The following is a 16,173-nucleotide window of genomic DNA, read 5'->3' as shown; positions in this document are numbered from 1 at the left end:
TGATCAGATGACCATAAACAAGGCTTTTTGGAAAGTATGAAAGCCTATTGGAAGAACAAGAAGAAGTCAAAGAAAAATTAATCGAGTTATTTGCTTAACACCTTCCATTTCTGGGCTGAAATCGCCAATAATAATAATAATAATAATATGATCAAGTAGCTCACATTTTTAAGCTTATAAGAAACTAAATCTACCCCCATGAACCATGGACCTTGCCGTTGGAGGGGAGGCTTGCGTGCCTCAACGATACAGGTAGCCGTACCGTAGGTGCAACCACATCGGAGGGGTATCTCTTGAGAGTCCAGACAAACGTGTGGTTCCTGAAGAGGGGCAGCAGCCTTTTCAGTAGTTGCAGGGGCAACAGTCTGGATGATTCACTGATCTAGCCTTGTAACACTAACCAAAACGGCCTTGCTGTGCTGGTACTGCGAACGGCTGAAAGCAAGGGGAAACTACAGCCGTAATTTTTCCCGAGGGCATGGAGCTTTACTGTATGATTAAATGATGATGGCGTCCTCTCGGGTAAAATATTCCGGAGGTAAAATAGTCCCCCATTTGGATCTCCGGGCAGGGACTACTCAAGAGGACGTTCTTACCAGGAGAAAGAAAACTGGCATTCTACGGATCAGAGCATGGAATGTCAGATCCCTTAATTGGGCAGGTAGGTTAGAAAATTTAAAAAGGGAAATGGATAGGTTGAAGTTAGATATAGTGGGAATAAGTGAAGTTCGGTGGCAGGAGAAACAAGACTTTGGTCAGGTGAATACAGGGTTATAAATAAAAAATCAAATAGGGGTAATGCAGGAGTAGGTTTAATAATGAATAAAAAAAATAGGAGTGCGGGTAAGCTACTATCAACAGCATAGCGAACGCATTATTGTGGCCAAGATAGACACAAAGCCCATGCCTACTATCGTAGTACAAGTTTATATGCCAACTAGCTCTGCAAATGATGAAGAAATTGAAGAAATGTATGATGAGATAAAAGAAATTATTCAGGTAGTGAAGGGAGACGAAAATTTAATAGTCATGGGTGACTGGAATTCGAGAGTAGGAAAAGGGAGAGAAGGAAACATAGTGGGTGAATATGGACTGAGGGAGAGGAAGGAAAGAGGAAGCCGTCTGGTAGAATTTTGCATAGGGCATAACTTAATCATAGCTAACACTTGGTTCAAGAATCATAAAAGAATGTTGTATACATGGAAGAATCCTGGAGATAATAGAAGGTATCAGACAAATAATAAAATGGTAAGACAGAGATTTAGGAACCAGGTTTTAAATTGTAAGACATTTCCAGGGCCAGATGTGGACTCTGACCACAATCTATTGGTTATGAACTGTAGATTAAAACTGAAGAAGTTGCAAAAAGGTGGGAATTTAAGGAGGTGGGACCTGGATAAACTGACTAAACCAGAGGTTGTACAGAGTTTCAGGGACAGCATAAGGGAACAATTGACAGGAATGGGGGAAAGAAATACAGTAGAAGAAGAATGTGTAGCTCTGAGGGATGAAGCAGTGAAGGTGGCAGAGGATCAAGTAGGTAAAAAGACAAGGGCTAGTAGAAATCCTTGGGTAACAGAAGAAATATTGAATTTAATTGATGAAAGGAGAAAATACAAAAATGCAGTAAATGAAGCAGGCAAAAAGGAATACAAACGTCTCAAAAATGAGATCGACAGGAAGTGCAAAATGGCTAAGCAGGGATGGCTAGAGGACAAATGTAAGGATGTAGAGGCTTATCTCACTAGGGGTAAGATAGATACTGCCTACAGGAAAATTAAAGAGACCTTTGGAGAAAAGAGAACCACTTGCATGAATATCAAGAGCTCAGATGGAAACCCAGTTCTAAGCAAAGAAGGGAAAGCAGAAAGGGGGAAGGAGTATATAGAGGGTCTATACAAGAGCGATGTACTTGAGGACAATATTATGGAAATGGAAGAGGATGTAGATGAAGATGAAATGGGAGATAAGATACTGCGTGAAGAGTTTGACAGAGCACTGAAAGATCTGAGTTAAAACAAGGCCCCCGACAGTAGACAACATTCCACTGGAACTACTGACGGCCTTGGGAGAGCCAGTCCTGACAAAACTCTACCATCTGGTGAGCAAGATGTATGAGACAGGCAAAATACCCTCAGACTTCAGTAAGTATATAATAATTCCAATCCCAAAGAAAGCAGGTGTTGACAGTTTTGAAAATTACTGAACTATTAATTTAATAAGTCACAGCTGCAAAATAATAACGCGAATTATTTACAGACGAATGGAAAAACTGGTAGAAGCTGACCTCGGCAAAGATCAGTTTGGATTCCACAGAAATTTTGGAACACGTGAGGCAATACTGATCCTACGACTTATCTTAGAAAATAGATTAAGGAAAAGCAAACCTACATTTCTAGCATTTGTAGACTTAGAGAAAGCTTTTGACAATGTTGACTGGAATACTCTCTTTCAAATTCTAAAGGTGGCAGGGGCAAAATACAGGGAGCGAAAGGCTATTTACAATTTGTACAGATACCAGATGGCAGTTATAAGATTCGAGGGGCATGAAAGGGCAGCAGCGGTAGGGAAGGGAGTGAGACAGGGTTGTAGCCTGTCCTGGATGTTATTCAATCTGTATATTGAACAAGCAGTAAAGGAAACAAAAGAAAAATTTGGAGTAGGTATTAAAGTCCATGGAGAAGAAATAAAAACTTTGAGGTTTGCCGATGACATTGTAATTCTGTCAGACACAGCAAAGGACTTGGTAGAGCAGTTTAACGGAATGGACAGTGTCTTGAAAGGAGGATATAAGATGAACAACAACAATAGCAAAATGAGGATAATGGAATGTAGTCGAATTAAGTCGGGTGATGTTGAGGGTATTAGATTAGGAAATGAGACACAACGTGACAACCTAGTTTTGCTATTTGGGGAGCAAAATAACCGATGATGGTCGAAGTAGAGAGGATATAAAATGTAGACTGGCAATGGCAAGGAAAGCGTTTCTGAAGAAGAGAAATTTGTTAACATCGAGTATAGATTTAAGTGTCAGGAAGTCGTTTCTTTAAGTATTTGCATGGAGTGTAGCCATGTATGGAAGTGAAACATGGACGATAAATAGTTTGGACAAGAAGAGAATAGAAGCTTTCGAAATGTGGTGCTACAGAAGAATGCTGACGATTAGATGGGTAGATCACATAACTAACGAGGAGGTATTGAATAGAATTGGGGAGAAGAGGAGTTTGTGGCACAATGACAAGAAGAAGGGACCGATTGGTAGGACATGTTCTGAGGCATCAAGGGATCACAAATTTAGCATTGGAGGGCAGCTTGGGGGAAAAATCGTAGAGGGAGACCAAGAGATGAGTACACTAAGCAGATTCAGAAGGATGTAGGTTGCAGTAAGTACTGGGAGATGAAGAAGCTTGCACAGGATAGAGTGGCATGGAGAGCTGCATCAAACCAGTCTCAGGACTGAAGACAACAACAACAACAAGAAGAAACTAAATAAAATGGTGCAAATTTGTAAATCTGTAGGTCAAACAGTTTTTGATATTTGTTGATTTTAAGATTTCAAAACATTGCAAAATTTCCAAAATTTGAAAAAAAATTAATAACTCAAAAGTGAAATGTCCAAAAACTCTAATTTGGGGTTTTGCTTGCGAACAACTAGCACTGTGAAAGTACAAAAACCTACCAAAATCTGAGATGTCATATATCAGACTATTGGTTAATTTCACGTGGACCAACCTGGATCAGGCATTGTCAGATGAGCCTTAAATTGAGAATTACAATTAAATGAGAATGAATTCAAGTTACTGTAACACTGTATTGTTCAAAATAGCAGTTTCTGTGAAATAACATGCATTCTGCGTTCCCCACATACCCAAAGGCTGATTTGTGCTTGATCTCATGTACAGCTTTACCAGATCCTTTGTACCAAGATCCTTTGTACCTACCATGCTTCCAAACACCCTGTGACTTACAATTTTTTCCTTGTAGATCAAAGCACTGTCTCTCTTCCAGTTCTAAAGCCCTGCTCTGAATGGTGGGGAGAAAAGCTCCATTTGTACATTTGTGGTGCTGATAATGCAGCTTCACTAAAGAGTCGTATGGTATGAATATACCATAGTCTGCTGTAGCACAATAAGTCTGGCAGAAGTGAACCACAAAACTGCTATCCGGTACCCTTGACATTCATCTGTTCATAGAGCCTCAGAACATATTCAGAGCCCAAACATGATGAGGTATCTCGAACAAATGACCTTATCCATGACAACCGGCACATATTCCAAGAACATCGATTATGGGAAACCCAACAGTGCTTTCTCACTTGATATCCTGAAAGCCATGGATCGAGGTAATTGAGTAGGTGCAGTATTTCTTAACTTCCAAAAAGCTCCCGCGCCAACCCTTTTAAAGACAATTCAGTCACATAGAGTATCAAATAAAATTTGTTTCCGGACTAAGAATTCTTCACTGGGGAGGATATGACATTTTATCTTGGTGGGAGAAAGGCATAGAAGTAACTTTAGGAGTTCTCCTGAGAAGTGTTTTGGGATCCTTGCTATTCATGTTGTATATTAATGATGTAGCGAACAGTATTAATAGCAACATCTGACTTTTTGAATATGCAGTTATCTGTAGTGAAATACTGTTCATAAAATGTGTGAGCATATTCAGGAAGGCACAAAAAAAAAAAAAAAAAAAAAAGAACTCCAGGGATGCAAGCACCAGCCATGGAAGTCTGCATCGTATGAGCAGATACCTTCATGGGGAAAAGTTAAGCTGTTAGTAGCAGCATGGAAGACAAGCTGTGATTAATTACAGCAAAGATAAGGCATTTATGGAATCATTCTTCCTGTGTTCAATGAGATAATGGAATGGGAAAAAGTAACATGTGGCAGTGGAGGAAGCCCCTTCTGCTAGGCTCTCCAGATGTGGACGTAAATGTAGATAACCAGTTTGAACAGTAACATGCCGGAATTCTGTTTGTCTAATGATATGCATTGTCAGGCTTAATTACTGTTACTTTAATATTCTCTTAGTTAAAAACAAATCTGGTCAGCTTACACATATTTAGCGAAAATGAACTCTACTCTTGAACAACTGATTTTCCACATCTTTTGTCCAGTTTAGAACATGCTTGACATATCCAGCATAGATGTAGATGTAATGCAATTTTTTACACCATTGAAAGGACCAAAATTTTGTTTCCTCAAAGAACATCACATGTAGATGTATGAGTATTATTCGTATGTGTATGAATATAATGTTATATCAATATAGTACATAAAAATCTATTTGTATTAATGAAATCTCTTCACTAGGTTGTCACGTTGTGTATACTGTCCTCATTGCATTTGATTATATCCAAACTGTTAGAGATAATACAAGGGTCATTTCAAAAGTCCTGGGCACTGTAAGATGGAACTGAAAAAATTAATTTATTTTACGAAGTACCTTTACAGGCCTTAATAATAATTTCCATTTTTGCTTATGAAGCCTTCCCAGTCTTTTGGCAACTTCTGTATTTTGGATAGGGCACCTCCATTGTTGGGCTGTCTGACTACTGGGCTTATCTCACTGGAATCTTCATCTATTGTACCAAAAGGTTTTCTGCTGAATTCTTCCTTCAATTTGGGAAAGAAATCAAAGCCTGGTGGGCTCATATCAGGACTGTACAGTTGGTGGAGAAATATTTTCGATCCATATTTGTTGAGCATTTCTCTCACTGGTAGGGCAATGTGCAGTCTTGCATTATTGTCCAAAATACGGACACCACCTGCAAACATCTCAGGCCTTCTTTGACGAATTTTTGGGTGCAAAATATTTGCAGAAACAGCTTGTAGCATGTGTCTGTTAACTGCAAATGTCCCGTGCAACACTCTATCTATAGATGTGACTTCATTCATGTCATATGGAAAGATCTGTTTCACCTTTGATTGTTGGCAGTGGAATTTTGACAGTTGTGTAAGTTGGGATTTTTCCATTGTGATGGCTGAGACTTCAGTTCTGGCTCAAAATCTTGCATCCAGGTTTCATGAAGTACAACAGTCCTTATCAGAAACAGTTCTGCTTCTGTTTGATAACATTGAAGCCATCTTAATGTGATTCTTTTGTGACCTTCTTTCTGCTCCCAGAATGAAATTTTCAATCTGCAGTGGAGTGTGTGTTGATATGAAACTTACACTTAATTTTCGCATCTGTCAACACCTGCCTTCTTTGGGATTGGAATTATTATATTCTTCTTGAAGTCTGAGGAAATTTCGCCTGTCTCATACATCTCGCTCACCAGATGGTAGAGTTTTGTCAGGACTGGCTCTCCCAAGGCGGTCAGTAGTTCTAATGGAATGTTGTCTACTCCCGGGGCCTTGTTCCGACTCAGGTCTTTCAGTGCTCTGTCAAACTCTTCATGCAGTATCGTATCTCCCATTTCATCTTCATCTACATCCTCTTCCATTTCCATAATACTGTCCTCAAGTACATTCCCTTGTATAGACCCTCTATATACTCCTTCCACCTTTCTGCTTTCCCTTCTTTGCTTAGAACTGGGTTTCCATCTGAGCTCTTGATATTCATACAAGTGGTTCTCTTTTCTCCAAAGGTCTCTTTAATTTTCCTGTAGGCAGTATCTATCTTACCCCTAGTGAGATAAGCCTCTACATCCTTACATTTGTCCTCTAGCCATCCCTGCTTAGCCATTTTGCCCTTCCTGTCAATCTCATTTTTGAGACGTTTGTATTCCTTTTTGCCTGCTTCATTTATTGCATTTTTATATTTTCTCCTTTCATCAATTAAATTCAATATTTCTTCTGTTACCCAAGGATTTCTACCACCGCTCGTCTTTTTACCTACTTGATCCTCTGCTGCCTTCACTACTTCCACCCTCAAAGCTATCCATTCTTCTTCTACTGTATTTCTTTCCCCCATTCCTGTCAATTTTTCCATCATACTCTCCCTGAAACTCTGTACAACCTCTGGTTTAATCAGTTTATCCAGGTCCCATCTCCTTAAATTCCCATCTTTTTGCAGTTTCTTCAGTTTTAATCTACAGTTCATAACCAATAGATCGTGGTCAGAGTCCACATCTGGCCCTGGAAATGTCTTACAATTTAAAACCTGGTTCCTAAATCTCTGTCTTACCATTATATAATCTATCTGAAACCTGTCAGTATCTCCAGGCTTCTTCCATGTATACAACCTTCTTTTGTGATTCTTGAACCAGGTGTTAGCTATGATTAAGTTATGCTCTGTGCAAAATTCTACCAGACAGCTTTCTCTTTCATTTCTTCCCCCCAATCCATAATCACCTACTACATTTCCTTCTCTTCCTTTTCCTAATACCGAATTCCAGTCACCCATGACTATTAAATTTTCATCTCGCTTCACTGTTTGAATAATTTCTTTTATCTCCTCATACATTTCTTCAATTTCTTCGTCATCTGCAGAGCTAGTTGGTATATAAACTTGTACTACTGCAGTAGGCATGGGCTTCGTGTCTATCTTGGCCACAATAATGCGTTCACTATGCTGTTTGTAGCAGCTTACCCGCACACATATTTTTTTATTCATTATTAAACCTACTCCTGCATTACCCCTATTTGATTTTGTATTTATAACCCTGTATTCACCTGATCAAAAGTCTTGTTCCTCCCGCCATCAAACTTCACTAATTGCCACTATATCTAACTTCAACCTATCCATTTCCCTTTTTAAATTTTCTAACCTACCTGCTCGATTAAGGGATCTGACATTCCATGCTCCGATCTGTAGAATGCCAGTGTTCTTTCTCCTGGTAAGAACGTCCTCTTGAGTAGTCCCCGCTCGGAGATCCAAATGGGGGACTATTTTACCTCCGGAATATTTTACCCGAGAGGACGCCATCATCATTTAATCATACAGTAAAGCTCCATGCCCTCGGGAAAAATTACGGCTGTAGTTTCCCCTTGCTTTCAGCCGTTCGCAGTACCAGCACAGCAAGGCCATTTTGGTTAGTGTTACAAGGCTAGATCAGTGAATCATCCAGACTCTTGCCCCTGCAACTACTGAAAAGGCTGCTGCCTCTCTTCAGGAACCACACGTTTGTCTGGCCTCTCAAGAGATACCCCTTCGTTGTGGTTGCACCTCCGTTGTGGTACGGCCATATGTATCGCTGTGGCATGCAAGCCTCCCCACCAATGGCAAGGTCCGTGGTACATGGGGGGAGGAACACAGAACAAGGTTTGAACTCGGAATTTCTCGCTTAGCAGCCAAACACTTTAACCATTATGCTAACGCAGCTCATCAGTCTCACAGATACTGTGATTATTTCTGGTGACTTTATTATGAATTATATCATGTGCACTGTGATTTATATTTCTGTCACTGCAAGTCATGCCATTGTGAAGTTCAACAAATGCTGTACCACCAATTAATTCCAAAATTATTGCTCTTTTGGATTTATTGACTTAGGAAGAGGTGCACTTCTCTATGCCTGTTTAAACAATGTACTGTACAACTGCAACTGGCCGTCCAAAAGCATTATAATGCTAATAAAGTGGGAGAGGCCACTTTAAACTCCACTGCTGTGTTGTCTACATCATTTTGGCACTATCCTTTTACAGAATAATATTGCAGCACGTCAAGATAGGAGACTCCACACTAAATGGAACCAAATGGAAAACCAGTAAGGGGAACATCACAGTCACAGCTCACTGTGATGAGTGCTGCCTAGTGGCATTGCAGACATGTAACGCATATAAGCAAAGTATATAAATAGAGCAGACTGGAATGGGGAATTATTCTAGTGACGATAGGGGCTGCAAACTGGGAAATCCGCAGATGTGAGCAACTTTCACAAAGGTCTGCTAACTGGGTGCAAGTATTTCAGACACAGCAAAGCTGATGACTGTTCATGTACTAAAGTCATGAGCATCTATAGAAAATTGTTGAAGGACAGTGAAATCACAAGTAGACAAGTTGTCAGACGTTCATTCCTCATAACAGAATGTGGATGTCAGAAGTTTGTCCATTCTGTAAAGCAGTATAGGTGGCAATCTGTGGCAGATCTGATGACAGAATATGTTGCTTTTGCAGTCCCAAGTATTTCAGAACACACCATTCAGTGCACACTGTCGAATGTGGAGCTGCTGTAACACAGTGTATCCATCAGTTGCCTTCTCTGTGAAAAACCATCAGCTCATAATTTGTGGGAATTGCTCAACCCGTCTGGTGACATCTCTTGCCGCATACATCTGTGGACTTGTCAGATCTGCACTGAGCAGAATCCCCACTGCATCAAATTTCCACACTATTGAGTAGGTGGTCACCGTGTCACAATGCTTTATCTACCTCTCTTCCCTCCCGTCACCTGTCCTTCGCCTTCTAAAAGGATTCACTCCCTGCCTCAATCCCTTCTTTTACCACGGTGTGGTTGACACAAGTGAAGGCATAAGGTGAAAAGGGTGAAAGTAAAGGGAAAGGTTGCTTTGCAGTATTCTGTTAGAATACAAACCTTTTGGTTGTTAATGTAGAACATGAAATTGTGTTTCTGTTCCTAATGAACATGTTTCTCCTCTATAAAGCAAGAGGCCTCTCAGTTTCAGATTTTATCACGGTCTGTTTTATTGACATGGTGTTTAGTTGATTCTGTCATTTTTGCCCATTTATTTGAAATAAAAGGTAAATTTGCTATTGATAGTTAATGGAAAAAATAATAATTGAAGCTTCAAATAATTCTCATTATTCAGTGTGGTGGAAGAAGGAATTACATTATTTCAGCAACGAGACTCTGATTACTTATGCTTGTTGACACTCAGAAACTATTCTTTTCAAGATTTTTTTTATTCAATTCAGTGTATGAGGTATCCTCTATATAGTCACACCTTATTTCAGTCAGGATAACACGCAAGTTATAACTCAGTTTGAATGAATTACAACTGAAGATGTAGAAAAAGTAGTATTCTTCCTTAAAAATAAAAATTTGACTGAATGGAATGAACTGCCAACCAGAGTAATTAAAACAGTTTCTAGTATAATAAGAGGACCCCTATCAGAAATAATAAATCAGTCGTGTGAACAAGGATGCTTCCCTAGGTGGTCTAAGAATGGCTCAAAAGAAGATGTAGGAAACTACCGACCAGTAAGTCTTCTCTCAATATTTTCAGAAGTATTTGAAAAAGTTGTTGCAAAACAGATCCAAAATTTCACGGCAAAATCTAATATAGTATGATATGTACCATCAACAAATTTATTGAGAAAATTTGCTTATCTCTGGACAAATCCCAAAAAATCACAGGAATTTTCTGTGATCTCACGAAGGCTTTTGACTGTGTAAAACACTCTCTACTGTTACGTAAATTAGAAAGATGCAGAGTAAACGACAGTGCTTATGGTTTAAAATTAACAGACGGAAAGCAAAGGATAGTTGTAACATCAGATACAGGAAATTGTTTCTCAGATTGGAAAATTATTTCTGAGGGAGTTGGACAAAGTTCCACCTTAGGCCTAATCCTGTTTTTATTTGATGTAAATGATTTATCTCTAAATATAACATCCCATCCAGTTTTATTTGCAGATGACGCATCTGTACTCATTGAAAGTGTGACCACAGAACAAATTCCCCAAAGAGACATTGACATCCTAATGAGTTTAGAGCATTGGACGAATACTTAACATGAAAAAAAAAAGGCTTAGACAATTTAAAAGTGAACAACAAAATGAAGTGGGTTCTGCATTACCCATAAAAGCCAGCAACTTAGGGAAGCAGAATCTGTCAGAGTCCTGAGGATGTTTCTAGGAAAAAAATTATCCTGATCTTCACATATAGCTATTTAGCAAACAAACTAAATGGTCTTGCATTTGTAGTGACAATATTGCCTTACGCAAGTGACATTGAACCTAGGAAAGTTGTTCACCACAGCTGCTTTGAAGTTAATCACAGATACTTTGAAGTTACTGAAAGATACGGAATAATGTTTTTAGGGAATGCAAGTCATGTAAATAGAATGTTACTAATTTAAAAACCTGTTATTAGAAATGTGTGTAATATCAAATCTAGAGAGTCATGCTAACCTTTACTCAGGTATCTAAATATTTTAACTATTCCATATATTTACATTTATGAACTGTTTGTCTTTATCCATACCAGTCCAGAATTATGTATAAAAAGCATTTTCAAGAAACAAAGATAATATCATAATGGCATCTCATTTTAAACTGAAACTCTGCTCTCAGACTCTTCAATACATGACTATAAAAATTTATAATAAATTGATAATGAAAACTTTCAAGTATGAAGATAATATTATATGCCATCCTAGTACAAAAATTTTATTATTTACTCATGGAATTTTTAAATGGCGATGAAGATGTATTTGTAGAGTAATGAAACAAATTTGTAATGATTTTTGTAGATTAAGATTTTTGTTCTTTATTTGACACAGTGTATGTATCTCTAGTAAATTATCTCCTGTACTTTAAATCAGTGATTTATGCATGTACTCAGGTGACTCCTATTCTGTTTCATTTGTATCCATTGTTCCTTCTCATTTGATATACATAAGAAGATTACATGAAATCATGTATTTCTAAACTTTCTTTCTTTTTCAGACTACTGTTCCCAAGGATTTATTAAACTTCAGTATGCAGTCTCTGCATCTATAATACAGTACGTTTCTAATATGAGCTGGGAAGATCTGCCAGAAGTGAGGCTACAGCGATATCCCTATATACCGTACATCGATGATCCCATGCTGGTGGCAATGGCCCAGTTTGTGCCTCTCATCATCATGTCAAGTTTTGTCTACACTTGTATTAGCACCATTAAATTTGTCACAACAGAAAAGGAAAACCAAATGAAGGTATTATATAAAAATAAAATAACTAAATGTAGGGATAACTACAGGGATAAAAAATGTTGACATTGTGTGTTTTAATCTTTTGGCTGCTGTAGATGTGTGTACACATTGGGTTGCTCCTAGTGCCAGGCGATATAGGAACGTTTTAATATGCTGGCATTCCTTTCCACCAGTATTGTCATTGTTTTTATTTATACTCCTCTTCTAACTCCTGGCTGCTGAGGAAGAGTCTAGATGCAGTTTTGTTGAGGTCTCGCTGCTGTGGACACGGAAACATGCATAACCATGTTTTCACCACCTGATTTCCCCATATGTGTCTAAGATTCAGTCGACTTATAGTTTTGTATGCATTTGCTGATGCTCTTTTCTGTAGCAATTTTCACTTTTACTTTGATTATTCTTCAGGGTTGCAGCTTTGTTCTACATAGGCAGAACACATTTTATTTTTGCAAAGAAAATTACATGCTGTTGTGGGTACAAAAAGGAAGAATTGTGGATATACTTGGCAGGCAAGAGCGAGAACAAATTCTTGCAGACTCATGATAATGGTAATGCTTCTAACAGAATTTCATAGTCAGCTAATCCCCAGCCTTGTATCTCAGCAGAGATATAAACACAAGGTTGCCACAAGTTCTGCATATCAGGGTATTTCAGACATGTCAGGGAAATGCCATGGAAATTTGAAATAAACACTAAAAAATCTTGTTTTTTGCTGAACAGAAGAAATTGTTTGCTTATGGAGAGGCTACTCATTGTCACTAGCTGCTGGGTGTTGTACGCCCCATTCCTATGCTGTACTTCCTACCAGTTCTCCCCTCCCAGCCTCTTTCCTAAGCATGGAGTGGTTCTCTTGAGTCTTCACACAAGGTATCTGTGGCATGGATTGATAACCACAGTCTCTGTTTGTCAATATGCTTTTGGTTACTAGTGAATATGGGCACGAATAGCTGGCCACACACAAGAAGATTTGTGAGACGGACCAGAATCGTGGGCCATTGCTGCAGTATGTCATGTTATTCATGTGAGAAGCATTTACAATGTATAAAATAATGTACAGAATTTACATGTCGTGTGTATATATATTTACAAGACACTTATTTATTTTTTGCTGCCCAGAAGTTAGCGACCAATATTGCATTTGGCGTTGCGTGTACCAGGTCTTCTGTTGTGCATGTTGCTGGACATTGGGTACACTGGAGCAGGTAGAGGGTCGTCTGCGTTGCTGCACACTCACAGAGTGGCGGCTCCTCTAGGAAACCCCATTTAGTCAAATTGCTCTTACATTTCGTGAGACCCGAGCGTAGTCTGTTGAGGGATCTCCACGTATTCCAATTCTCTGTGTAGCCAGGTGGTAGTCTTTCGCTTGGTGTAATCCGTCCCACAGTACCGGTAAGCCTTGCACACCATAGTTCAATTTGGCATTACTGTGGTGTCCCAGCTAGAGCCTCTATAGATCTGAGGAAGCTCTTTCTGGATTTTAGTCGTGGGTTTGCTGATGAATGGGCCCATTGGATCTGGTCTCTGCAATCTGCCCACAGGCTGGGTCCATTTGTGTGTGGTGTCAATCAGTGGATTTTTAGGATTTATCCGTGGACCTAGGACTGTTGCGCACTCTGGACAGGCTTGAGGTAGAGGGCAACGGATTTCAGGAGTTTTGGTGTTTTATAGGCGTTTTATTTATTGTAGTACATTTTCACTCTTTGAAAGTAGTTTATATACTTGAGAGAAAGTATGGATGACATCAGGAACTAAATTGTGGCAGTCACTGGCAGTTTGTGTATTATCGACTCGTATTTTTCTCGAAAGAAATGGACACAGCACAACAGGTAATAGCCTACAATAATGAACATAGTATAATCAAAATTCTATTGGTGCTCACTTGTTTCAAGATGCCTACATCTTTCTGAAGTTATTTATGAAATTATTATTTTAAATCCATCTTTGCAACTACAAGAAAATGCATATTTTTGTCACTAAATGCATTTGTTTTATTGACATAAAATATCTTCAGTGGTATACAATGAAACATTTTTACAATCTGGCTTGCTTTCTGCATCTAATAAAGTTTGTTACAAAAGTTGTAGATGTTACTTATGCTATGTTATGTCCAGATTTCACCCACCTCAGGAAATACCATCTGCTTGCATGTCTTTTAGGTATTCCCTAGTTTGGCACTGTTGCTTTTTGTATTGTAGTTGCAAAGGCAGATTAACCTTCAGTTGTTATAAAGACACATACACATACAAATGAACATTTTTTTCTGAAACATCACCTCATATTTTGTAGCTTAGTTTTTATAACACTGTGGTCCATAATTGAAAGACAATCTAGAAATGTTTCTACCATCTCTTTGTATACCTTGTGTTTTACATTTTTGTTTGTGTAACATTCATGTGTCAGTTTTCACAAGCAAGGTATTTCACATTACGGTTGTATAAGTTTTTTGGATAAATAAAAAATCTACCTACCAAGCAGTGGTAGGAGAACACACTTATCAAGAAAGGTTTTATGTATGCAAGCTTTCAGATCTGTGGCACTTCTTACAGCAGAAGGGTTGAAGAGGAAGGAAGAGGTGAAGGAGAAAAACTGGAGAGGTTTAAGAAAACGGGAGGAGTTCAGAAAAGACACCCCTGATCCGGGTTTCTGGGTGACTTTTCTGAACTCTACCTCTTTTCCTAAACCTGCCCAGTTCTTTTCCTTCACCCCTCTTCCTTCCTCTTCAACCCTTCCGCCAGAAGAAGAAGCCACTGGCTGCTAAAGCTTGCATATGTAAAACCTTTCTTTATATGTGTGTGTTCACCTACCGCCACTCGGTATGTACAACGTATACCGTATTTACTCGAATCTAAGCCGCACTTTTTTTCCGGTTTTTGTAATCCAGAAACCCGCCTGCGGCTTAGAATCGAGTGCAAAGTAAGCGGCAGTTCTGAAAAATGTCAGTAGGTGCCTCCACAACTAACTTCTGCCATCGAATTATGTAGCGCTACACAGGTATACTTTGCAGGCACAAAGATAAATACTGGCGACAAAACATCTGCGTCAGTAAACTAAAAAAAAAAAAAGAAAAGGTGGAAGACGAGCTTTTTCTCACCGCTCCAAGTTTTGACCACTGCATTTTTATACATTATCCAACGAAGTAAATACAAATTCCATATTGTTCATCTTCGAATGTAGCACCATTTCAGCGCACTACGAAAATCCGACTGGCAAGATTGTTTGGGATGTTTGTCAATATGGCCAACTCTATGTTCTGAAGTTTTTCCTACCTGGGACAAGAGATCGTTGCTAATAAGAACTTTATGAATTGTGAATCACATGTAGTATTCTCTTCACCATAAGAATAATACCAATATAAACATTTTACCATGTATTCTTTCGTGTTTGCTGCTATCTCATTTAAATCCTGTCTGCCTAATAAACTACGAAACTAGAATGGGACAACAGCAAATGCGGAATAATATATATATCATGTCATGTTTATATTCGTATTGTTCTTAAGCCTAATAGTGATACAGTCAGAAATGAAGCACGGCAATTAACAAGATTTTTAAATCTAAGATGACTAATTTCTGTACAGAATGTTATGTACTACAGAGGCGTCTGCAAAGATTTTCAACCGGAGAAAAATTTTCGCTAAATTATCGTTCAGAAAATCTTCTATCATACGCAGTCTATTATTTGGTTCTTGTTGATCATTATCAAAGAAAGCAGCAGTGTAAGTAACAGCAAATAGCAAGCAGTCTCTTGCCATTGTTTCGCTAATGAGACGATTCCTTTTTTTAAAAAAAAGCGGCGGTTGCGCGCACAAAAGCAAGCCATGCCGCGAACGGCGGCAGGTCGTAAACACTCTTTATCAGAATGTGACAAACAATGCATGACACAGTACAGTAATGCATTTTCAGCTTAGAGCGACGTAAACACCTATAACAAAGAGAATGGCACTTACCAGATCAAAGAAAAATAAGCAATCAATTCAAACCAGACGAAGCACGTGATAAAGGAATGGTACCCGTATAAATACGGACAGAGCACCTGAGGCATAGCAGTGGCTACATGGTAAAGCTTAACTGCTAAGCTTAAAACTCGAACCAAACTACTGTAGCTGTATCGTCATTCATTCGACCTAAATTGTATTAAAATGGACCAACTTTGTTTCGATTTGGATGTGCGGCCTAAAACTTTTCTCTCGCTTTGAATTTCGAGTCTCGAATTTCAGGTGCGGCTTAGATTCGGGAAAAATTTTTTTCCTCGATTTCGAGTCTCATTTTTCAGGTGCAGCTTAGATTCGAGTGTGGCTTAGATTCGAGTAAATACAGTACTGGCAGCAGCAGGATCATTTGGCAGTCGGCTT

The 16,173-nt window shown here is 38.8% G+C and overlaps 1 protein-coding gene across 2 annotated transcripts in view; it reads left to right on the top strand.

The window, feature by feature from the left end:
• The window catches only part of LOC126237527 (phospholipid-transporting ATPase ABCA3), a 707,258-nt gene that overhangs the window by 175,455 nt on the left and 515,630 nt on the right, over positions 1-16,173 (top strand). For both annotated transcript variants that reach the window (XM_049947708.1, XM_049947709.1), the window contains exon 6: positions 11,575-11,825. In XM_049947708.1, coding sequence (XP_049803665.1) covers positions 11,575-11,825 — 251 coding nt within the window. The remainder of the gene's footprint in view (positions 1-11,574; positions 11,826-16,173) is intronic.

The sequence above is a fragment of the Schistocerca nitens genome, chromosome 2 (assembly GCF_023898315.1).
Source record: "Schistocerca nitens isolate TAMUIC-IGC-003100 chromosome 2, iqSchNite1.1, whole genome shotgun sequence".
NCBI lineage: Eukaryota > Metazoa > Arthropoda > Insecta > Orthoptera > Acrididae > Schistocerca > Schistocerca nitens.
Note: the sequence above shows the minus strand (reverse complement) of the source record. Positions and strands in the feature narration are given on the sequence as shown.